At 47.4% G+C, this 24878-nt stretch overlaps 1 protein-coding gene across 1 annotated transcript in view; it reads right to left on the minus strand.

The window, feature by feature from the left end:
- Window positions 1-208: 208 nt before the first annotated feature.
- Window positions 209-24878, minus strand: part of LOC147123864 (galectin-3-binding protein-like) — a 54133-nt gene continuing 29463 nt past the window's right edge. Inside the window, exon 4 of the mRNA XM_085967544.1 lies at window positions 209-3496. Within this exon, the coding sequence (XP_085823670.1) occupies window positions 1794-3496 (1703 nt within the window). The 3' untranslated portion in view covers window positions 209-1793. The remainder of the gene's footprint in view (window positions 3497-24878) is intronic.

Raw genomic sequence — 24878 nt, forward strand, 5'->3', positions numbered from 1 at the left:
TGTGACCGGCATGGCGTGACCCTCTGAGTTGGAAGATATGTCAGTCAGCAGCACAATGTGAGATGAAATTTAATCGAGGCTTGTGTAAAGTGTGCCCCTTAACCCGGTCTCGTTCCCACCCCCTCCTACTCTCCCGGACCCCCTCCCACCTCGGTCACCCCCACTCTCCCCTCCCCCATCACCCTTCAATGGAATGAACACACTGGGCTTCGGGGAATTATTTATTCAGATTTTCCAATATTCCAGTGGATGAAGCTGCTTTCATTAAACTTTCAGTCACAGTTCAATCTTTGACCAGCGCACAATATAAAGAGCCAGAAACGCCTGTCAATGCCTCGCACCAACAGCCCTTACACCAACAGGCAGTACGGGCAGCGCGGGCAGTACGATCAGTACGGGCAGTACCGGCAGCACGGGCAGTATGGGCAGCACGGGCAGTACAGGCACGGGCAGCATGGGCAGTACGGGCAGTATGGGTAGTACGGGCATGGGCAGTACGGGCAGCACGGGCAGTACAGGTAGTATGGGGCAGTACGGGCAGGGGCACAGGCAGCACGGGCAGTACGGGCACGGGCATCACGGGCAGTACGGGCAGCACGGGCACAGGCATCACGGGCAGTACGGGCAGCACGGGCACAGGCAGCACGGGCACAGGCAGCACGGGCACAGGCAGCGCGGGCAGTACGGGCACAGGCAGCACGGGCACGGGCACAGGCAGCACGGGCAGTACGGGCAGCACGGGCACGGGCAGCAAATCAAAAGCAAATCAACAACTGAGACACGAACATAAATCAGCAAATTTAGGGGCAGTCACTTGTTGGAGAGACGATGATGTGTGATACACGTGGGGTGTGGGTGTTACTGGAAGGAGAGGGAGTCAACAACAACAACTTGCATTTATATAGCACCTTTAACATAGTAAAACATCCCAAGGTGCTTCACAGGAGCAATTATCAAACAAAATCTGACACCGAGCCACATAAGGAGCTGTTAGGGCAAATGAAAGAGGTAGGTTTTAAGGAACATCTTAAAGGAGGAAAGGAGAGGTAGCGAGGTGGAGAGGTTTAGGGAGGGAATTCCAGAGCTCAGGGCCCAGGCAGCTGAAGGCACGGCCACCGATGGTGGGGCGATTATAATCAGGGATGCTCAAGAGGGCAGAATTAGAGGAGTGTAGATATCATGGGGGGCTGTGGGGCTGACAGAGATTAGAGAGATAGGGAGGGGTGAGGCCATGGAGGGATTAGTGTAGGTGTGAGTGTGAGTGTGAGTGTGAGTCAGTGTGAGTCAGTGTGAGTCAGTGTCAGTCAGTGTGAGTCAGTGTCAGTCAGTGTGAGTGTGAGTGTGAGTTGATGTCAGTGTGAGTGCGAGTGTGAGTCGGTGTCAGTGTGAGTGTCAGTGTGAGTCGGTGTCAGTGTGAGTGTGTGAGTGTGAGTGTGTGAGTGTGAGTGTGAGTGGGTGAGTGTGAGTGGGTGAGTGTGAGTGGGTGAGTGTGAGTGGGTGAGTGGGTGAATGTGAGTGGGTGAGTGTGAGTGGGTGAGTGTGAGTGGGTGAGTGTGAGTGGGTGTGGGTGAGTGTGCATGCTCCTGAAGCCCTATTCACTGTACAATGATGTCGATTAGATACACACCAGGTGTTGCCTCACCACCCCCGTGGGGGGATTCTGACTTTGGGCTTGTGTAGAAAGGGTGATATCGGATCTGCCGCTGGGAGTTGTGTAATGAGCATGTGATCCGATATCGCCCATTTTACACTATTGCCCAATTGAAGGGGAGGAGCTGCTGAGATCGGGTGATTCAGGCATAGAGTGGCCTGACCACGAACCTCAGCGCTGAGATTCCCGTCTCACAACCAAACATGAAGAGGCTGCTACTGTTGAGAAATGGAAGCATGGCGGTAGAATTCTTCATCTCCTGAACATAGGACACATATGTGTCGTTACAGAGCAGGAGGATCTTGTTGCGATACGTGATGGAGTGTTGGTGGTGGTAGGAGGCCGTGGACAAGGCTGCCACTGGGTATGTATCGTACGGGCAGATAACGTTACTGTTCCTACACCGCTGGGCGTTGCTATGGTAATAAGCTGACCAGGAGAGTTTGGCGGAGCTATATAGCTGACTGGTATGTTCGGAGGTCTGGAAGAAGGAGCTAGGGGAGGAACGGTATGGATTATAACCTCCATAGTAACGATCCCCATAGTTGCCATAGCTATATTTACCTCCATAACGACTATTGCGTGTGTGGGCAGAGGCTCCCCGCCCAGAGCTATAGCCAGCGGGGGTTATTTGGAGCAGCGTGCTCCAATTTGACAAGGTGTAGATTCTGGGCTGAAAGCTCAGGTCAGACATATTTCTATAATATTTCAGCTTCTGCACAGGTACTGAATGGAATTGAAATGCTTCCAGGAGCTTTTGTATGAAGATATTCTCAAACTGTTCGTAGAGGCTCGAGTTAAATGGGATGGAGACCAGCTCCTCCGGAGACATCATAGGGAAGCGGATCTTCCCTATTAACAGGTCAACCAGTTCAGTTCTTTCATTCTGGGCAATCCAAGAGTCCACAGCCTGGTACAATGTGAACTCATTCTCAATGACCACGTCCGACCTCTGGAGCAGGGTGTCCAGCTCCTCTGCTGTCAGATCGTACCATGCCGCGGTCTTACTGAAGGATTCACAGTTCCAGGCAAAATACTCCAAGCAAATCTCTTTCAGCAGTGGATCCTCCACAGCCTCTGCGTAGTTATAGAGCTCCAGCTGGTGTTTGAAGGAGGGATCTTGTGGGAGAAGTTTGTAGAAGAGTTTATCGCAGTAATCCCGAATAGCAGTCACCCCGTAATCGGAAGCCATGTTGTGAAAACATTTGACTGATGCCAACATGATGTTTATTCTCTTGGTGTAAAAATACCTGAAGGAAAAAGGCCAGTGAGAAAAGGAGACTGAGGTGATGTCATTCCAGATCCCCGTTCTCACCTTCATGAGGCCAGGACATGAAATACACATGAGCCCCAAAACACAAGCCCCAAAGCACGAACCCCAAAGCACGAGCCCCAAAACACGAGCCCCAAAACACGAGCCCCAAAACACAAGCCCCAAAACACGAACCCCAAAACACGAACCCCAAAGACGAGCCCCAAAACATGAGCCCCAAAACACGAACCCAAAACACGAGCCCCAAAACACGAGCCCCAAAACACGAGCCCCAAAACACGAGCCCCAAAACACGAACCCCAAAGACGAGCCCCAAAACACGAGCCCCAAAACACAAGCCCCAAAGTACAAGCCCCAAAGCATTCGCCCAAAACACGAGCCCCAAAATACAAGCCCCAAAACATGAACCCAAAACACAAGCCCCAAGCACAAGCCCCAAAACACGAGCCCCAAAACACGAGCCCCAAAACACGAGCCCCAAAACACGAACCCAAAACACGAGCCCCAAGCACAATCCCCAAAACACGAGCCCCAAAACACGAGCCCCAAAGCTGTGCGGCTGAAACAGGAAGGCACCATTTAAGACAAGATGGCTTGTGTAACTTTTAAAACCCAAATTATGCACTAACACTGGAATAAATCATAGAATATCACAGTACAGGAGGAGGCCATTCAGCCCATCAAGTCTGTGCCGGGTCTTTTGAAGAGCAATCCGGTTAGTCCCACTCCACCGCTCTTTCCCCATATCCCTGAAATGTTTTCTCCTTCAAGTATTTATTCAATTCCCTTTTGAAGGTTACTATTGAATATGTGTCCAACACCCTATCAGGCAGTGCATTCCAGATCCTAACCACTCGTTGTGTAAAAAAGGTTTTCCTCATGTCGCCTTTGGTTCTTCTGCCAATCACCTTAAATCTGTGTCCTCTGGTTCTCGACCCTTCAGCCAATGGGAACAGTTTCTCTCTATCTACTCTGTCCATGATTTTGAACATGATGTGGAGATGCCGGTGTTGGACTGGGGTGGACAAATGTGAGAAGTCACACAACACCAGGTTATAGTCCAACAGCTTTATTTGAAATCACAAGCTTTCGGAGCGCTGTGTTCTCTGACTATATATGCTGTGCCTATATGCATCTCTCCACTTCACCTGACGAAGGAGCAGCGCTCCGAAAGCTTGTGATTTCAAATAAAGCTGTTGGACTATAACCTGGTATTGTGTGACTTCTCACATGATTTTGAACACCTCTATCAAATCTCCTCCCTATCTTCTCTGCTCCAAGGAGAACAACCCCAGCTTCTCCAATCTATCCACGTAACTGAAATCCCTCATCCCTAGAAAATAATCAAAAAGGCTAATGGAATGCTGGCCTTTATTTCTAGAGGACTAGAATACAAGGGGGTAGAACTTATGCTGCAGCGATACAAAACCCTGGTTAGACCACACCTGGAGCACTGGGAGCAGTTCTGGGTACCACACCTTAGGAAGGATATATTGGCCTTGGAGGGACTGCGGCGTAGATTTACCAGAATGATACCCGGACTCCAAGGATTAAGTTAAGAGGAGAGATTACACAAATTATGGTTGTATTCCCTAAAATTTAGATGGTTAAAGGGTGATCTGATCAAACTTTTCAGGATATTAAGGGGAACAGACAGGGTAGATAGAGAGAAACTATTTCTGCTGGTTGGGGATTCTAGGACTAGGAGCCAGACCTTTCACGTGGTAGAAGTTTGGAACTCTATTCCACAAATGGCAATTGATGCTAGATCAATTGTTAATTTTAAATTTTAAATTTTAAATTGGAGGTTTTTGTTAACCAAAGGTGTTAAGGGATAGGGGCCAAAGGCAGGTATGTAGAGTCAGGACACAGATCAGCCATGATCTAATGGAATGGCAGAACAGGCTCAAGGGGCTGAATGGCCTCCTCCTGTTCCTTTGTTCCTATGTTCCCATTCTAGTAAATCTCTTCTGCACCCTCTCCAAAGCCTGCACGTCCTTCCTAAAGTGCGGTGCCCAGAATTGGACACAATAATCCAGCTGGGGCCGAACTAATATTTTATACAGGTTTAGCATAACTTCCTGGCTTTTGTACTCTCTGGGCAGGATTTTCATTGGGCCGTGGAGACGGGATTGGAGGCGTGTGGGGGGGTTAAAATCCCAAAATCGGTGGGCACGAACCCATCCTGCCCCCAACCCGCCTCCATGCCAGTTTCAAAGGAGGCGGGTACCCGACCCGCACTGGGACCCACCTCCCCGAGGCGGGAAGGGGATTAGTGCCAATTAGTGCCAGTTTTTAGCCTAATCCCTATTTTCAATCTTGAAGTGTGGGATTCCCGACAGCTCCAAACCACACCAAGTTAGCGAGGTGGGCCGTCGGGATGAAGGGCTTGGAGGGGTAGAGATGTCCAGTGTTCAGGTGAGTGATGGGTGCATGGGTGCAGCGGTAAGTGTGTTTGGTGTGTGTAAAGTGTTTAAAGAACTTTTACTGACCTTTACAGCCTTCCTTCCTTCAGATCTCAGGAGTCCCTCATCTCACCGGCACAGAAAGCAGAATGGCCACGAGCTGTCAAAATCTGCAGCATTCTGCTTTCTGTTCTGGAGAGATCTCTAAATCATCCTGAGAGGAAGGAATTAACCTGGAGTACAGATTGTCAGTGTTTGACAATTTCACAGAGCTGTCAAACGCTGATATTTCATCTGTCAAAAGCTCTTGACAGATGAAATGTCAATCTGTGACGTCACCTGTTGCCGGGTGGACCCTAATTGGCCTGCTGAGCCTGCTGGGCGGACTCAACAAGGTCAATCAAGTCAAAATCGCGTGGGTTGCCACAACTCGATGGAGGCAGGACTAAAACCCTGAAAGTTGTAGTCCCGCCACCTACCCACCTCCTCAATCAAAATCCAGCCCTCTGTCTCTGTTTACAAAGCCCAGGATCCCGTTTGCTTTTTTAGCTGCTTTGTTAACCTGCCCTGCCACCTTCAACGATTTGTGCAGAAACACCCTCAGGTCTCTCTGTTCTCGCACTCCCTTTAGAATTGTACCATTTAGTTTATATTGCCGCCTTGCGTACTTCCTACCAAAATGTATCATTTCACACATAGCTGCGTGGAATCTCATCTGCCACATGGACTGGAGGAAGGTTCACAGTGGTGTTCCCCAGGGGTCGGTTCTAGGACCACTGCTTTTCTTGGTATATATTAATGACTTCGACATGGGTGTACAGGGTACTATTTCAAAATTTGCAGAGGACACAAAACAATGAAGTATAGTGAAGAGTGAGAGGATAGAGATAGACTTCAAGAAGACATAGGCTGGTGAAATGGGCAGACGTTACACAGTGGTTGGGTGGGGTCTGGATATTCACAGATGTTACACAGTGGTTGGGTGGAGTCTGGATATTCACAGATGTTGCACAGTGGTTGGGTGGATTCTGGTTATTTCCAGATGTTGCACGGTGTTTGGGTGGAGTCTGGTTATTTACAGATGTTACATAGTGGTTGGGTGGAGTCTGGATATTCACAGATGTTACACAGTGGTTGGGTGGAGCCTGGATATTCACAGATGTTACACGGTGGTTGGGTGGAGTCTGGATATTCACAGATGTTACACAGTGGTTGGGTGGAGTCTGGTTATTCACAGATGTTACACAGTGGTTGGGTGAGGTCTGGTTGTTCACAGATGCTACACAGTGGTTGGGTGGGGTCTGGTTATTCAGAGATGTTACACAGTGTTTGGGTGGAGTCTGGTTATTCACAGATGTTACACAGTGTTTGGGTGGAGTCTGGTTATTCACAGATGTTACACAGCGGTTGGGTGGGGTCTGGTTATTCAGAGATGTTACACAGTGTTTGGGTGGAGTCTGGTTATTCACAGATGTTACACAGTGTTTGGGTGGAGTCTGGATGTTCACAGATGTTACACAGTGTCTGGGTGGAGTCTGGTTATTCACAGATGTTACACAGTGGTTGGGTGGAGTCTGGTTATTCACAGATGCTACACAGTGGTTGAGTGGAGTCTGGTTATTCACAGATGTTACACAGTGGTTGGGTGGAGTCTGGTTATTCACAGATGTTACACAGTGGTTGGGTGGAGTCTGGTTATTTACATGTTACACAGTGGTTGGTTGGGGTCTAGTTATTCACAGATGTTACACAGTGCTTGGGAGGGGTCTCGTTATTCACAGATGTTATACAGTGGTTGGGAGGGGTCTCGTTATTCACAGATGTTACACAGTGGTTGGGTGGAGTCTGGTTTTTCACATGGTACACAGTGGATGGGTGGAGTCTGGTTATTCAGAGATGTTACACAGTGTTTGGGTGGAGTCTGGTTATTCACAGATGTTATACAGTGGTTGGGTGGGGTCTGGCTATTCACAGATGTTACACGGTGTTTGGGTGGAGTCTGGTTATTCACAGATATTACACAGTGGTTGGGTGGGGTCTGGATATTCACAGATGTTACACAGTGTTTCAGTGGAGTCTGGTTATTCACAGATGTTACACAGTGGTTGGGTGGAGTCTGGTTATTCAGAGGTTACACAGTGGTTGGGTGGGGTCTGGTTATTCACAGATGTTACACAGTGGTTGGGTGGGGTCTGGTTATTCACAGATGTTACACAGTGGTTGGGTGGAGTCTGGTTATGCACAGATGTTACACAGTGGTCGGGTGGAGTCTAGTTATTCACAGATGTTACACAGTGTTTGGGTGGAGTCTGGTTATTCACAGATGTTACACAGTGGTTGGGTGGAGTCTGGATATTCACAGATGTTACACAGTGTTTGGGTGGAGTCTGGTTATTCACAGATGTTACACAGTGTTTGGGTGGAGTCTGGTTATTCACAGATATTACACAGTGTTTGGGTGGAGTCTGGTTATTCACAGATGTTACACAGTGTTTGGGTGGAGTCTGGATATTCACAGATGTTACACAGTGGTTGGATGGAGTCTGGTTATTCACAGGTGTTACACAGTGTTTTGGTGGAGTCTGGATATTCACAGATGTTACACAGTGTCTGGGTGGAGTCTGGTTATTCACAGATGTTACATAGTGGTTGGGTGGAGTCTGGATATTCACAGATGTTACACAGTGTCTGGGTGGAGTCTGGTTATTCACAGATGCTACACAGTGGTTGAGTGGAGTCTGGTTATTCACAGATGTTACACAGTGGTTGGGTGGAGTCTGGTTATTCACAGATGTTACACAGTGGTTGGGTGGAGTCTGGTTATTTACATGTTACACAGTGGTTGGTTGGGGTCTAGTTATTCACAGATGTTGCACAGTGGTTGGGAGGGCTCTTGTTATTCACAGATGTTATACAGTGGTTGGGAGGGGTCTCGTTATTCACAGATGTTACACAGTGGTTGGGTGGAGTCTGGTTTTTCACATGGTACACAGTGGTTGGGTGGAGTCTGGTTATTCAGAGATGTTACAGTGTTTGGGTGGAGTCTGGTTATTCACAGATGTTACACAGTGTTTGGGTGGAGTCTGGTTATTCACAAATGTTATACAGTGGTTGGGTGGGGTCTGGCTATTCACAGATGTTACACGGTGTTTGGGTGGAGTCTGGTTATTCACAGATGTTACACAGTAGTTGGGTGCAGTCTGGTTATTCACAGATGTTACACTGTAGTTGGGTGGAGTCTGGTTATTTACAGATGTTACACAGTGGTTGGGTGGAATCTGGTTATTTACAGATGTTACACAGTGGTTGGGTGGAGTCTGGTTATTCACAGATGTTACACAGTGGTTGGGTGGGGTCTGGTTATTCACATGTTACACAGTGTTTGGGTGGAGTCTGGATATTCATAGATGTTACACAGTGGTTGGGTGGGGTCTCGTTATTCACAGATGTTACACAGTGTTTGGGTGGGGTCTGGTTATTTACAGATGTTACACAGTGGTTGGGTGGAGTCTGGTTATTCACAGATGTTACACAGCGTTGGGTGGAATCTGGTTATTCACAGATGTTACACAGTGTTTCGGTGGAGTCTGGTTGTTCACAGATGTTACACAGTGGTTGGGTGGAGTCTGGTTATTCACAGATGTTACACAGTGGTTGGGTGGAGTCTGGATATTCACAGATGTTACACAGTGTTTGGGTGGAGTCTGGTTATTTACATGTTACACAGTGGTTGGGTGGAGTCTGGATAATCACAGATTTTACACTGCGGTTGGGTGTATTCTGGTTATTTACAGATGTTACACAGTGTTTGGGTGGAGTCTGGTTATTCACAGATGTTACACAATGTTTGGGTGGAGTCTGGTTATTCACAGATGTTACACAGTGGTTTGGTGGAGTCTGGTTATTCACATGTTACACAGTGGTTGGGGGAGTGTCTGGTTATTCACAGATGTTACACAGTGTTTGGTTGGATTCTGGTTATTCACAGATGTTACACAGTGTTTGGGTGGAGTCTCGATATTCACAGATGTTACACAGTGTTTGGGTGGGGTATGGTTATTCACAGATGTTACACAGTGGTTGGGTGGGGTCTGGTTATTCACAGATGTTACACAGTGGTTGGGTGGAATCTGGTTATTCACAGATGTTATACAGTTGTTGGGTGGGGTCTGGTTATTCACAGGTGTTACACAGTGGTTGGGTGGGGTCTGGATATTCACAGATGTTACACCATGTTTGGGTGGAGTCTGGTTATTCACATACGTTACACAGTGGTTGGGTGGTGTCTGGTTATTCACAGATGTTACACCGTGTTTGGGTGGAGTCTGGTTATTCACAGATGTTACACAGTGGTTGGGTGGGGTCTGGTTATTCACAGATGTTAAACAGTGGTTGGGTGGAGTCTGGTTATTCACAGATGTTATACAGTGGTTGGGTGGGGTCTGGCTATTCACAGATGTTACACGGTGTTTGGGTGGGGTCTGGTTATTCACAGATGTTACACAGTGGTTGGGTGGAGTCTGGTAATTCACAGATATTACACAGTGGTTGGGTGGAGTCTGGTTATTCACAGATCTTACACAGTGGTTGGATGGAGTCTGGTTATTCACAGATGTTACACAGTGGTTGGGTGGAGTCTGGATATTCACAGATGTTACACGGTGTTTCAGTGGAGTCTGGCTATTCACAGATATTACACAGTGGTTGGGTGGAGTCTGGATATTCACAGATGTTACACAGTGGTTGGGTGGGGTCTGGATATTCACAGATGTTACACCGTGTTTGGGTGGGGTCTGGTTATTCACAGATGTTACATAGTGTTTGGGTGGGGTCTGGATATTCACAGATGTTACACCGTGTTTGGGTGGGGTCTGGATATTCACAGATGTTACACAGTAGTTGGATGGATTCTGGTTATTCACAGATGTTACACAGTGGTCGGGTGGGGTCTGGTTATTCACAGATGTTACGCCGTGTTTGGGTGGGGTCTGGATATTCACAGATGTTACACAGTGTTTGGGTGGAGTCTGGTTATTCACAGATGTTACACAGTGGTTGGATGGTTGTCTGGTTATTCACATGTTACACAGTGCTTGGGTGGAGTCTGGATATTCACAGATGTTACACAGTGGTTGGGTGGGGTCTGGTTATTCACAGATGTTACACAGTGTTTGGGTGGGGTCTGGTTATTCACAGATGTTACACTGTGGTTGGGTGGATTCTGGTTATTTACAGATGTTACACAGTGTTTGGGTGGAGTCTGGTTATTCACAGATGTTACACAATGTTTGGGTGGAGTCTGGTTATTCACAGATGTTACACAGTGGTTGGGGGCGGGTCTGCTTATTCACAAATGTTACACAGTGTTTGGTTGGATTCTGGTTATTCACAGATGTTACACAGCGTTGGGTGGAGTCTGGTTATTCACAGATGTTACACAGTGTTTGGGTGGAGTCTGGTTATTCACAGATGTTACACAGTGGTTGGGTGGAGTCTGGATATTCACAGATGTTACACAGTGTTTGGGTGGAGTCTGGTTATTTACATGTTACACAGTGGTTGGGTGGAGTCTGGATAATCACAGATTTTACACTGTGGTTGGGTGGATTCTGGTTATTTACAGATGTCACACAGTGTTTGGGTGGAGTCTGGTTATTCACAGATGTTACACAATGTTTGGGTGGAGTCTGGTTATTCACAGATGTTACACAGTGGTTGGGGGCGGGTCTGGTTATTCACAAATGTTACACAGTGTTTGGTTGGATTCTGGTTATTCACAGATGTTACACAGTGTTTGGGTGGAGTCTCGATATTCACAGATGTTACACAGTGTTTGGGTGGGGTATGGTTCTTCAAAGATGTTAAACAGTGCTTGGGTGGAGTCTGGTTATTCATATCGTACACAATGTTTGGATGGAGTCTGGTTATTCACAGATGTTATACAGTGGTTGGGTGGAGTCTGGATATTCACAGATCTTGCACAGTGGTTGGGTGGGGTCTGGTTATTCACAGATGTTACACAGTGGTTGGGTGGGGTCTGGTTATTCACAGATGTTACACAATGTTTGGGTGGAGTCTGGTTATTCACAGATGTTACACAGTGGTTTGGTGGAGTCTGGTTATTCACATGTTACACAGTGGTTGGGGGAGTGTCTGGTTATTCACAGATGTTACACAGTGTTTGGTTGGACTCTGGTTATTCACAGATGTTACACAGTGTTTGGGTGGAGTCTCGATATTCACAGATGTTACACAGTGTTTGGGTGGGGTATGGTTATTCACAGATGTTACACAGTGGTTGGGTGGGGTCTGGTTATTCACAGATGTTACACAGTTGTTGGGTGGAATCTGGTTATTCACAGATGTTATACAGTTGTTGGGTGGGGTCTGGTTATTCACAGGTGTTACACAGTGGTTGGGTGGGGTCTGGATATTCACAGATGTTACAGCATGTTTGGGTGGAGTCTGGTTATTCACATATGTTACACAGTGGTTGGGTGGTGTCTGGTTATTCACAGATGTTACACCGTGTTTGGGTGGAGTCTGGTTATTCACAGATGTTACACAGTGGTTGGGTGGGGTCTGGTTATTCACAGATGTTAAACAGTGGTTGGGTGGAGTCTGGTTATTCACAGATGTTATACAGTGGTTGGGTGGGGTCTGGCTATTCACAGATGTTACACGGTGTTTGGGTGGGGTCTGGTTATTCACAGATGTTACACAGTGGTTGGGTGGAGTCTGGTAATTCACAGATATTACACAGTGGTTGGGTGGAGTCTGGTTATTCACAGATCTTACACAGTGGTTGGATGGAGTCTGGTTATTCACAGATGTTACACAGTGGTTGGGTGGAGTCTGGATATTCACAGATGTTACACGGTGTTTCAGTGGAGTCTGGCTATTCACAGATATTACACAGTGGTTGGGTGGAGTCTGGATATTCACAGATGTTACACAGTGGTTGGGTGGGGTCTGGATATTCACAGATGTTACACCGTGTTTGGGTGGGGTCTGGTTATTCACAGATGTTACATAGTGTTTGGGTGGGGTCTGGATATTCACAGATGTTACACCGTGTTTGGGTGGGGTCTGGATATTCACAGATGTTACACAGTAGTTGGATGGATTCTGGTTATTCACAGATGTTACACAGTGGTCGGGTGGGGTCTGGTTATTCACAGATGTTACGCCGTGTTTGGGTGGGGTCTGGATATTCACAGATGTTACACAGTGTTTGGGTGGAGTCTGGTTATTCACAGATGTTACACAGTGGTTGGATGGTTGTCTGGTTATTCACATGTTACACAGTGCTTGGGTGGAGTCTGGATATTCACAGATGTTACACAGTGGTTGGGTGGGGTCTGGTTATTCACAGATGTTACACAGTGTTTGGGTGGGGTCTGGTTATTCACAGATGTTACACTGTGGTTGGGTGGATTCTGGTTATTTACAGATGTTACACAGTGTTTGGGTGGAGTCTGGTTATTCACAGATGTTACACAATGTTTGGGTGGAGTCTGGTTATTCACAGATGTTACACAGTGGTTGGGGGCGGGTCTGCTTATTCACAAATGTTACACAGTGTTTGGTTGGATTCTGGTTATTCACAGATGTTACACAGCGTTGGGTGGAGTCTGGTTATTCACAGATGTTACACAGTGTTTGGGTGGAGTCTGGTTATTCACAGATGTTACACAGTGGTTGGGTGGAGTCTGGATATTCACAGATGTTACACAGTGTTTGGGTGGAGTCTGGTTATTTACATGTTACACAGTGGTTGGGTGGAGTCTGGATAATCACAGATTTTACACTGTGGTTGGGTGGATTCTGGTTATTTACAGATGTCACACAGTGTTTGGGTGGAGTCTGGTTATTCACAGATGTTACACAATGTTTGGGTGGAGTCTGGTTATTCACAGATGTTACACAGTGGTTGGGGGTGGGTCTGGTTATTCACAAATGTTACACAGTGTTTGGTTGGATTCTGGTTATTCACAGATGTTACACAGTGTTTGGGTGGAGTCTCGATATTCACAGATGTTACACAGTGTTTGGGTGGGGTATGGTTCTTCAAAGATGTTAAACAGTGCTTGGGTGGAGTCTGGTTATTCATATCGTACACAATGTTTGGATGGAGTCTGGTTATTCACAGATGTTATACAGTGGTTGGGTGGAGTCTGGATATTCACAGATCTTGCACAGTGGTTGGGTGGGGTCTGGTTATTCACAGATGTTACACAGTGGTTGGGTGGGGTCTGGTTATTCACAGATGTTACACAGTGGTTGGGTGGAGTCTGGTTATTCACAGATGTTATACAGTGGTTGGGTGGGATCTGGTTATTCACAGATGTTACACAGTGGTTGGGTGGAGTCTGGTTATTCACAGATGTTACACAGTGGTTGGGTGGGGTCTGGATATTCACAGATGTTACACAGTGGTTGGGTGGGGTCTGGATGTTCACAGATGTTACACCGTGTTTGGGTGGAGTCTGGTTATTCACAGATGTTACACAGTGGTTGGGTGGGGTCTGGATGTTCACAGATGTTACACCGTGTTTGGGTCGAGTCTAGTTATTCACAGACGTTACACCGTGTTTGGGTCGAGTCTGGTTATTCACAGATGTTACACAGTGGTTGGGTGGAGTCTGGTTATTCACAGATGTTACACAGTTTTTGGGTGGAGTCTGGTTATTCACAGATGTTGCACAGTGGTTGGGTGGGGTCTGGTTATTCACAGATGTTACGAAGCGGTTGGGTGGAGTCTGGTTATTCACAGATGTTAGACAGTGGTTGGGTGGGGTCTGGTAATTCACAGATGTTACGAAGCGGTTGGGTGGAGTCTGGTTATTCACAGATGTTAGACAGTGGTTGGGTGGAGTCTGGTTATTCACAGATGTTACACAGTGTTTGGGTGGGGTCTGGTTATTCACAGATGTTACGAAGCGGTTGGGTGGAGTCTGGTTATTCACAGATGTTAGACAGTGGTTGGGTGGGGTCTGGTAATTCACAGATGTTACGAAGCGGTTGGGTGGAGTCTGGTTATTCACAGATGTTACACAGTGTTTGGGTGGAGTCTGGTTATTCACAGATGTTACACAGTGGTTGGGTGGAATCTGGTTAATTACATGTTACACAGTGTTTGTGTGGAATCTGGTTATTCACAGATGTTACACAGTGGTTCGGTGGAGTCTGGATATTCACAGATGTTACACAGTGGTTGTGTGGAGTCTGGTTATTCACAGATGTTACACAGTGGTTGGGTGGAGTCTGGTTATTTACAGGTGTTACACAGTGTTTGGGTGGAGTCTGGATATTCGCAGATGTTACACAGTGGTTGGATGGAGTCTGGATATTCACAGATGTTACACAGTGTTTGGGTGGGGTCTGGTTATTCACAGGTGTTACACAGTGGTTGGATGGAGTCTGGTTATTCACAGATGTTACACAGTGGTTGGGTGGAGTCTGGATATTCACAGATGTTACACAGTGGTTGTGTGGGGTCTGGTTATTCACAGATGTTACACAGTGGTTGGGTGGAGTCTGGTTATTCACAGATGCTACACAGTTGTTCGGTGGAGTCTGGTTATTCACAGATGTTACACAGTGGTTAGATGGAGTCTGGTTATTCACAGATGTTACACAGTGGTTGGGTGGAGTCTGGATATTCACAGATGTTACACAGTGGTTGGGTGGGGTCTGGTTATTCACAGATGTTACACAGTGGCTGGGTGAGGTCTGGATATTCACAGATGTTACACAGTGTTTGGGTGGAGTCTGGTTATTCACAGATGTTACACAGTATTTGGGTGGAGTCTGGTTATTCACAGATGTTACACAGTGGTTGGGTGGAGTCTGGATATTCATAGATGTTACACAGTGGTTGTGTGGAGTCTGGTTATTCACAGATGTTATCCAGTGGTTGGGTGGAGTCTGGATATTCACAGATGTTACACAGTGGTTGTGTGGAGTCTGGTTATGCACAGATGTTACACAGTGGTTGGGTGGAGTCTGGTTATTTACAGATGTTACACAGTGTTTGCTTGGAGTCTGCTTATTCACAGATGTTACACAGTGGTTGGGTGGAGTCTGGTTATTCACAGATGTTACACAGTGTTTGGGTGGAGTCTGGTTATTCACAGATGTTACACAGTGGTTGGGTGGAGTCTGGTTATTCACAGATGTTACACAGTGGTTGGGTGGGGTCTGGATATTCACAGATGTTACCCAGTGGTTGGGTGGGGTCTGGATGTTCACAGATGTTACACCGTGTTTGGGTGGAGTCTGGTTATTCACATATGTTACACAGTGGTTGGGTGGTGTCTGGTTATTCACAGATGTTACACAGTGTTTGGGTGGAGTCTGGTTATTCACAGATGTTACACAGTGGTTGGGTCGAGTCTGGTTATTCACAGATGTTACACAGTGGTTGAGTGGAGTCTGGTTATTCACAGATGTTACACAGTGGTTGGGTGGAGTGTGGTTATTCACAGATGTTACACAGTGGTTGGGTGGAGTCTGGTTATTCACAGATGTTACACAGTGTTTGGGTGGGGTCTGGTTATTCACAGATGTTACGAAGCGGTTGGGTGGAGTCTGGTTATTCACAGATGTTAGACAGTGGTTGGGTGGGGTCTGGTAATTCACAGATGTTACGAAGCGGTTGGGTGGAGTCTGGTTATTCACAGATGTTACACAGTGTTTGGGTGGAGTCTGGTTATTCACAGATGTTACACAGTGGTTGGGTGGAGTCTGGTTATTCACAGATGTTACACAGTGTTTGTGTGGAATCTGGTTATTCACAGATGTTGCACAGTGGTTCGGTGGAGTCTGGATATTCACAGATGTTACACAGTGGTTGTGTGGAGTCTGGTTATTCACAGATGTTACACAGTGGTTGGGTGGAGTCTGGTTATTTACAGATGTTACACAGTGTTTGGGTGGAGTCTGGATATTATCAGATGTTACACAGTGGTTGGGTGGAGTCTGGTTATTCACAGATGTTACACAGTGTTTGGGTGGATTCTGGTTATTCACAGATGTTACACAGTGGTTGGGTGGAGTCTGGATATTCACAGATGTTGCACAGTGTTTGGGTGGAGTCTGGTTATTCACAGATGTTACACAGTGGTTGGGTGGAGTCTGGATATTCACAGATGTTACACAGTGTTTGCGTGGAGTCTGGATATTCACAGGTGTTACACAGTGGTTGGATGGAGTCTGGATATTCACAGATGTTACACCGTGTTTGGGTGGGGTCTGGTTATTCACAGATGTTACACAGTGGTTGGATGGAGTCTGGTTATTCACAGATGTTACACAGTGGTTGGGTGGAGTCTGGATATTCACAGATGTTACACAGTGGTTGTGTGGGGTCTGGTTATTCACAGATGTTACACAGTGGTTGTGTGGGGTCTGGTTATTCACATGTTACACAGTGGTTGGGTGGAGTCTGGTTATTCACAGATGCTACACAGTTGTTCGGTGGAGTCTGGTTATTCACAGATGTTACACAGTGGTTAGATGGAGTCTGGTTATTCACAGATGTTACACAGTGGTTGGGTGGAGTCTGGATATTATCAGATGTTACACAGTGGTTGGGTGGGGTCTGGTTATTCACAGATGTTACACAGTGGTTGGGTGGGGTCTGGTTATTCACAGATGTTACACAGTGGCTGGGTGGGGTCTGGTTATTCACATGTTACACAGTGGCTGGGTGGGGTCTGGTTATTCACATGTTACACAGTGGCTGGGTGGGGTCTGGTTATTCACATGTTACACAGTGACTGGGTGAGGTCTGGTTATTCACAGATGTTACACAGTGGTTGGGTGGGGTCTGGTTATTCACATGTTACACAGTGGTTGGGTGGGGTCTGGTTATTCACAGATGTTACACAGTGGTTGGGTGGGGTCTGGTTATTCACATGTTACACAGTGGCTGGGTGGTGTCTGGTTATTCACATGTTACACAGTGGTTGGGTGGGGTCTGGTTATTCACAGATGTTACACAGTGGCTGGGTGGTGTCTGGTTATTCACATGTTACACAGTGGTTGGGTGGAGTCTGGTTATTCACAGATGTTACACAGTGGCTGGGTGGGGTCTGGTTATTCACATGTTACACAGTGACTGGGTGAGGTATGGTTATTCACAGATGTTACACAGTGGTTGGGTGGTGTCCGGTTATTCACATGTTACACAGTGGTTGGGTGGTGTCCGGTTATTCACATGTTACACAGTGGTTGGGTGGTGTCCGGTTATTCACATGTTACACAGTGGTTGGGTGAGGTCTGGTTATTCACATGTTACACAGTGGTTGGGTGGGGTCTGGTTATTCACATGTTACACAGTGACTGGGTGAGGTCTGGTTATTCACATGTTACACAGTGGTTGGGTGGGGTCTGGTTATTCACATGTTACACAGTGGTTGGGTGGTGTCCGGTTATTCACATGTTACACAGTGGTTGGGTGGGGTCTGGTTATTCACATGTTACACAGTGGTTGGGTGGGGTCTGGTTATTCACATGTTACACAGTGGTTGGGTGGGGTCTGGTTATTCACATGTTACACAGTGGTTGGGTGGGGTCTGGTTATTCACATGTTACACAGTGGTTGGGTGGGGTCTGGTTATTCACATGTTACACAGTGGTTGGGTGGGGTCCGGTTATTCACATGTTACACAGTGGTTGGGTGGTGTCCGGTTATTCACATGTTACACAGTGGTTGGGTGGTGTCCGGTTATTCACATGTTACACAGTGACTGGGTGAGGTCTGGTTATTCACATGTTACACAGTGGTTGGGTGGGGTCCGGTTATTCACATGTTACACAGTGGTTGGGTGGGGTCTGGTTATTCACATGTTACACAGTGACTGGGTGAGGTCTGGTTATTCACAGATGTTACACAGTGGCTGGGTGAGGTCCGGTTATTCACATGTTACACAGTGGTTGGGTGGTGTCCGGTTATTCACATGTTACACAGTGGTTGGGTGGGGTCTGGTTATTCACATGTTACACAGTGGTTGGGTGGTGTCCGGTTATTCACATGTTACACAGTGGTTGGGTGGAGTCTGGTTATTCACAGATGTTACACAGTGGTTGGGTGGGGTCTGGTTATTCACATGTTACACAGTGGTTGGGTGGAGTCTGGTTATTCACATGTTACACAGTGGTTGGGTGGGGTCCGGTTATTCACATGTTACACAGTGGTTGGGTGGTGTCCGGTTATTCACATGTTACACAGTGGTTGGGTGGAGTCTGGTTATTCACATGTTACACAGTGGTTGGGTGGGGTCTGGTTATTCACATGTTACACAGTGGTTGGGTGGTGTCCGGTTATTCACATGTTACACAGTGGTTGGGTGGAGTCCGGTTATTCACATGTTACACAGTGGTTGGTTGGGGTCTGGTTATTCACATGTTACACAGTGGTTGGGTGGAGTCCGGTTATTCACATGTTACACAGTGGCTGGGTGAGGTCCGGTTATTCACATGTTACACAGTGGTTGGGTGGAGTCCGGTTATTCACATGTTACACAGTGGCTGGGTGAGGTCCGGTTATTCACATGTTACACAGTGGTTGGGTGGTGTCCGGTTATTCACATGTTACACAGTGGTTGGGTGGGGTCTGGTTATTCACATGTTACACAGTGGTTGGGTGGTGTCCGGTTATTCACATGTTACACAGTGGTTGGGTGGAGTCTGGTTATTCACAGATGTTACACAGTGGTTGGGTGGGGTCTGGTTATTCACATGTTACACAGTGGTTGGGTGGAGTCTGGTTATTCACATGTTACACAGTGGTTGGGTGGGGTCCGGTTATTCACATGTTACACAGTGGTTGGGTGGTGTCCGGTTATTCACATGTTACACAGTGGTTGGGTGGAGTCTGGTTATTCACATGTTACACAGTGGTTGGGTGAGGTCTGGTTATTCACATGTTACACAGTGGTTGGGTGGTGTCTGGTTATTCACATGTTACACAGTGGTTGGGTGGTGTCCGGTTATTCACATGTTACACAGTGGTTGGGTGGTGTCTGGTTATTCACATGTTACACAGTGGTTGGGTGGGGTCTGGTTATTCACATGTTACACAGTGGTTGGGTGGGGTCTGGTTATTCACATGTTACACAGTGGTTGGGTGGTGTCCGGTTATTCACATGTTACACAGTGGTTGGGTGGTGTCCGGTTATTCACATGTTACACAGTGGTTGGGTGGAGTCCGGTTATTCACATGTTACACAGTGGTTGGGTGGGGTCTGGTTATTCACATGTTACACAGTGGTTGGGTGGTGTCCGGTTATTCACATGTTACACAGTGGTTGGGTGGAGTCCGGTTATTCACATGTTACACAGTGGTTGGGTGGGGTCTGGTTATTCACATGTTACACAGTAGTTGGGTGGGGTCTGGTTATTCACATGTTACACAGTGGTTGGGTGGGGTCTGGTTATTCACATGTTACACAGTGGTTGGGTGGGGTCTGGATATTCACATGTTACACAGTGGTTGGGTGGAGTCTGGTTATTCACATGTTACACAGTGGTTGGGTGGTGTCCGGTTATTCACATGTTACACAGTGGTTGGGTGGGGTCTGGATATTCACATGTTACACAGTGGTTGGGTGGAGTCTGGTTATTCACATGTTACACAGTGGTTGGGTGGTGTCCGGTTATTCACATGTTACACAGTGGTTGGGTGGGGTCCGGATATTCACATGTTACACAGTGGTTGGGTGGGGTCCGGTTATTCACATGTTACACAGTGGTTGGGTGGTGTCTGGTTATTCACATGTTACACAGTGGCTGGGTGGGGTCTGGTTATTCACATGTTACACAGTGGTTGGGTGGGGTCCGGTTATTCACATGTTACACAGTGGCTGGGTGGGGTCTGGTTATTCACATGTTACACAGTGGTTGGGTGGGGTCCGGTTATTCACATGTTACACAGTGGCTGGGTGGGGTCTGGTTATTCACATGTTACACAGTGGTTGGGTGGTGTCCGGTTATTCACATGTTACACAGTGGTTGGGTGGGGTCCGGTTATTCACATGTTACACAGTGGCTGGGTGGGGTCTGGTTATTCACATGTTACACAGTGGTTGGGTGGTGTCCGGTTATTCACATGTTACACAGTGGTTGGGTGGGGTCTGGATATTCACATGTTACACAGTGGTTGGGTGGAGTCTGGTTATTCACATGTTACACAGTGGTTGGGTGGTGTCCGGTTATTCACATGTTACACAGTGGCTGGGTGGGGTCCGGTTATTCACATGTTACACAGTGGTTGGGTGGGGTCCGGTTATTCACATGTTACACAGTGGTTGGGTGGTGTCTGGTTATTCACATGTTACACAGTGGTTGGGTGAGGTCCGGTTATTCACATGTTACACAGTGGTTGGGTGGTGTCTGGTTATTCACATGTTACACAGTGGTTGGGTGGGGTCTGGTTATTCACATGTTACACAGTGGTTGGGTGGGGTCTGGTTATTCACATGTTACACAGTGGTTGGGTGGTGTCTGGTTATTCACATGTTACACAGTGGTTGGGTGGTGTCCGGTTATTCACATGTTACACAGTGGTTGGGTGGTGTCTGGTTATTCACATGTTACACAGTGGTTGGGTGGTGTCCGGTTATTCACATGTTACACAGTGGTTGGGTGGAGTCTGGTTATTCACATGTTACACAGTGGTTGGGTGGTGTCTGGTTATTCACATGTTACACAGTGGTTGGGTGGTGTCTGGTTATTCACATGTTACACAGTGGTTGGGTGGAGTCTGGTTATTCACATGTTACACAGTGGTTGGGTGGAGTCTGGTTATTCACATGTTACACAGTGGTTGGGTGGAGTCCGGTTATTCACATGTTACACAGTGGTTGGGTGGGGTCTGGTTATTCACATGTTACACAGTGGTTGGGTGGAGTCTGGTTATTCACATGTTACACAGTGGTTGGGTGGAGTCCGGTTATTCACATGTTACACAGTGGTTGGGTGGGGTCTGGTTATTCACATGTTACACAGTGGTTGGGTGGGGTCCGGTTATTCACATGTTACACAGTGGTTGGGTGGAGTCTGGTTATTCACTTGTTACACAGTGGTTGGGTGGAGTCTGGTTATTCACATGTTACACAGTGGTTGGGTGGAGTCTGGTTATTCACATGTTACACAGTGGTTGGGTGGGGTCCGGTTATTCACATGTTACACAGTGGTTGGGTGGGGTCCGGTTATTCACATGTTACACAGTGGTTGGGTGGAGTCTGGTTATTCACATGTTACACAGTGGTTGGGTGGGGTCCGGTTATTCACATGTTACACAGTGGTTGGGTGGAGTCTGGTTATTCACATGTTACACAGTGGTTGGGTGGGGTCCGGTTATTCACATGTTACACAGTGGTTGGGTGGGGTCCGGTTATTCACATGTTACACAGTGGTCGGGTGGGGTCTGGTTATTCACATGTTACACAGTGGTTGGGTGGTGTCCGGTTATTCACATGTTACACAGTGGTTGGGTGGGGTCTGGTTATTCACATGTTACACAGTGGTTGGGTGGAGTCTGGTTATTCACATGTTACACAGTGGTTGGGTGGTGTCTGGTTATTCACATGTTACACAGTGGTTGGGTGGAGTCTGGTTATTCACATGTTACACAGTGGTTGGGTGGAGTCTGGTTATTCACATGTTACACAGTGGTTGGGTGGAGTCCGGTTATTCACATGTTACACAGTGGTTGGGTGGTGTCCGGTTATTCACATGTTACACAGTGGTTGGGTGGGGTCTGGTTATTCACATGTTACACAGTGGTTGGGTGGTGTCCGGTTATTCACATGTTACACAGTGGTTGGGTGGTGTCCGGTTATTCACATGTTACACAGTGGTTGGGTGAGGTCTGGTTATTCACATGTTACACAGTGGTTGGGTGGGGTCTGGTTATTCACATGTTACACAGTGACTGGGTGAGGTCTGGTTATTCACATGTTACACAGTGGTTGGGTGGGGTCTGGTTATTCACATGTTACACAGTGGTTGGGTGGTGTCCGGTTATTCACATGTTACACAGTGGTTGGGTGGGGTCTGGTTATTCACATGTTACACAGTGGTTGGGTGGGGTCTGGTTATTCACATGTTACACAGTGGTTGGGTGGGGTCTGGTTATTCACATGTTACACAGTGGTTGGGTGGGGTCTGGTTATTCACATGTTACACAGTGGTTGGGTGGGGTCTGGTTATTCACATGTTACACAGTGGTTGGGTGGGGTCCGGTTATTCACATGTTACACAGTGGTTGGGTGGTGTCCGGTTATTCACATGTTACACAGTGGTTGGGTGGTGTCCGGTTATTCACATGTTACACAGTGACTGGGTGAGGTCTGGTTATTCACATGTTACACAGTGGTTGGGTGGGGTCGGTTATTCACATGTTACACAGTGGTTGGGTGGGGTCTGGTTATTCACATGTTACACAGTGACTGGGTGAGGTCTGGTTATTCACAGATGTTACACAGTGGCTGGGTGAGGTCCGGTTATTCACATGTTACACAGTGGTTGGGTGGTGTCCGGTTATTCACATGTTACACAGTGGTTGGGTGGGGTCTGGTTATTCACATGTTACACAGTGGTTGGGTGGTGTCCGGTTATTCACATGTTACACAGTGGTTGGGTGGAGTCTGGTTATTCACAGATGTTACACAGTGGTTGGGTGGGGTCTGGTTATTCACATGTTACACAGTGGTTGGGTGGAGTCTGGTTATTCACATGTTACACAGTGGTTGGGTGGGGTCCGGTTATTCACATGTTACACAGTGGTTGGGTGGTGTCCGGTTATTCACATGTTACACAGTGGTTGGGTGGAGTCTGGTTATTCACATGTTACACAGTGGTTGGGTGGGGTCTGGTTATTCACATGTTACACAGTGGTTGGGTGGTGTCCGGTTATTCACATGTTACACAGTGGTTGGGTGGAGTCCGGTTATTCACATGTTACACAGTGGTTGGTTGGGGTCTGGTTATTCACATGTTACACAGTGGTTGGGTGGAGTCCGGTTATTCACATGTTACACAGTGGCTGGGTGAGGTCCGGTTATTCACATGTTACACAGTGGTTGGGTGGAGTCCGGTTATTCACATGTTACACAGTGGCTGGGTGAGGTCCGGTTATTCACATGTTACACAGTGGTTGGGTGGTGTCCGGTTATTCACATGTTACACAGTGGTTGGGTGGGGTCTGGTTATTCACATGTTACACAGTGGTTGGGTGGTGTCCGGTTATTCACATGTTACACAGTGGTTGGGTGGAGTCTGGTTATTCACAGATGTTACACAGTGGTTGGGTGGGGTCTGGTTATTCACATGTTACACAGTGGTTGGGTGGAGTCTGGTTATTCACATGTTACACAGTGGTTGGGTGGGGTCCGGTTATTCACATGTTACACAGTGGTTGGGTGGTGTCCGGTTATTCACATGTTACACAGTGGTTGGGTGGAGTCTGGTTATTCACATGTTACACAGTGGTTGGGTGAGGTCTGGTTATTCACATGTTACACAGTGGTTGGGTGGTGTCTGGTTATTCACATGTTACACAGTGGTTGGGTGGTGTCCGGTTATTCACATGTTACACAGTGGTTGGGTGGTGTCTGGTTATTCACATGTTACACAGTGGTTGGGTGGGGTCTGGTTATTCACATGTTACACAGTGGTTGGGTGGGGTCTGGTTATTCACATGTTACACAGTGGTTGGGTGGTGTCCGGTTATTCACATGTTACACAGTGGTTGGGTGGTGTCCGGTTATTCACATGTTACACAGTGGTTGGGTGGAGTCCGGTTATTCACATGTTACACAGTGGTTGGGTGGGGTCTGGTTATTCACATGTTACACAGTGGTTGGGTGGTGTCCGGTTATTCACATGTTACACAGTGGTTGGGTGGAGTCCGGTTATTCACATGTTACACAGTGGTTGGGTGGGGTCTGGTTATTCACATGTTACACAGTAGTTGGGTGGGGTCTGGTTATTCACATGTTACACAGTGGTTGGGTGGGGTCTGGTTATTCACATGTTACACAGTGGTTGGGTGGGGTCTGGATATTCACATGTTACACAGTGGTTGGGTGGAGTCTGGTTATTCACATGTTACACAGTGGTTGGGTGGTGTCCGGTTATTCACATGTTACACAGTGGTTGGGTGGGGTCTGGATATTCACATGTTACACAGTGGTTGGGTGGAGTCTGGTTATTCACATGTTACACAGTGGTTGGGTGGTGTCCGGTTATTCACATGTTACACAGTGGTTGGGTGGGGTCCGGATATTCACATGTTACACAGTGGTTGGGTGGGGTCCGGTTATTCACATGTTACACAGTGGTTGGGTGGTGTCTGGTTATTCACATGTTACACAGTGGCTGGGTGGGGTCTGGTTATTCACATGTTACACAGTGGTTGGGTGGGGTCCGGTTATTCACATGTTACACAGTGGCTGGGTGGGGTCTGGTTATTCACATGTTACACAGTGGTTGGGTGGGGTCCGGTTATTCACATGTTACACAGTGGCTGGGTGGGGTC

The sequence above is a fragment of the Somniosus microcephalus genome, chromosome 2, assembly GCF_052327205.1.
Source record: "Somniosus microcephalus isolate GS21.2 chromosome 2, FLI_Smic_1.0, whole genome shotgun sequence".
Taxonomy (NCBI): domain Eukaryota; kingdom Metazoa; phylum Chordata; class Chondrichthyes; order Squaliformes; family Somniosidae; genus Somniosus; species Somniosus microcephalus.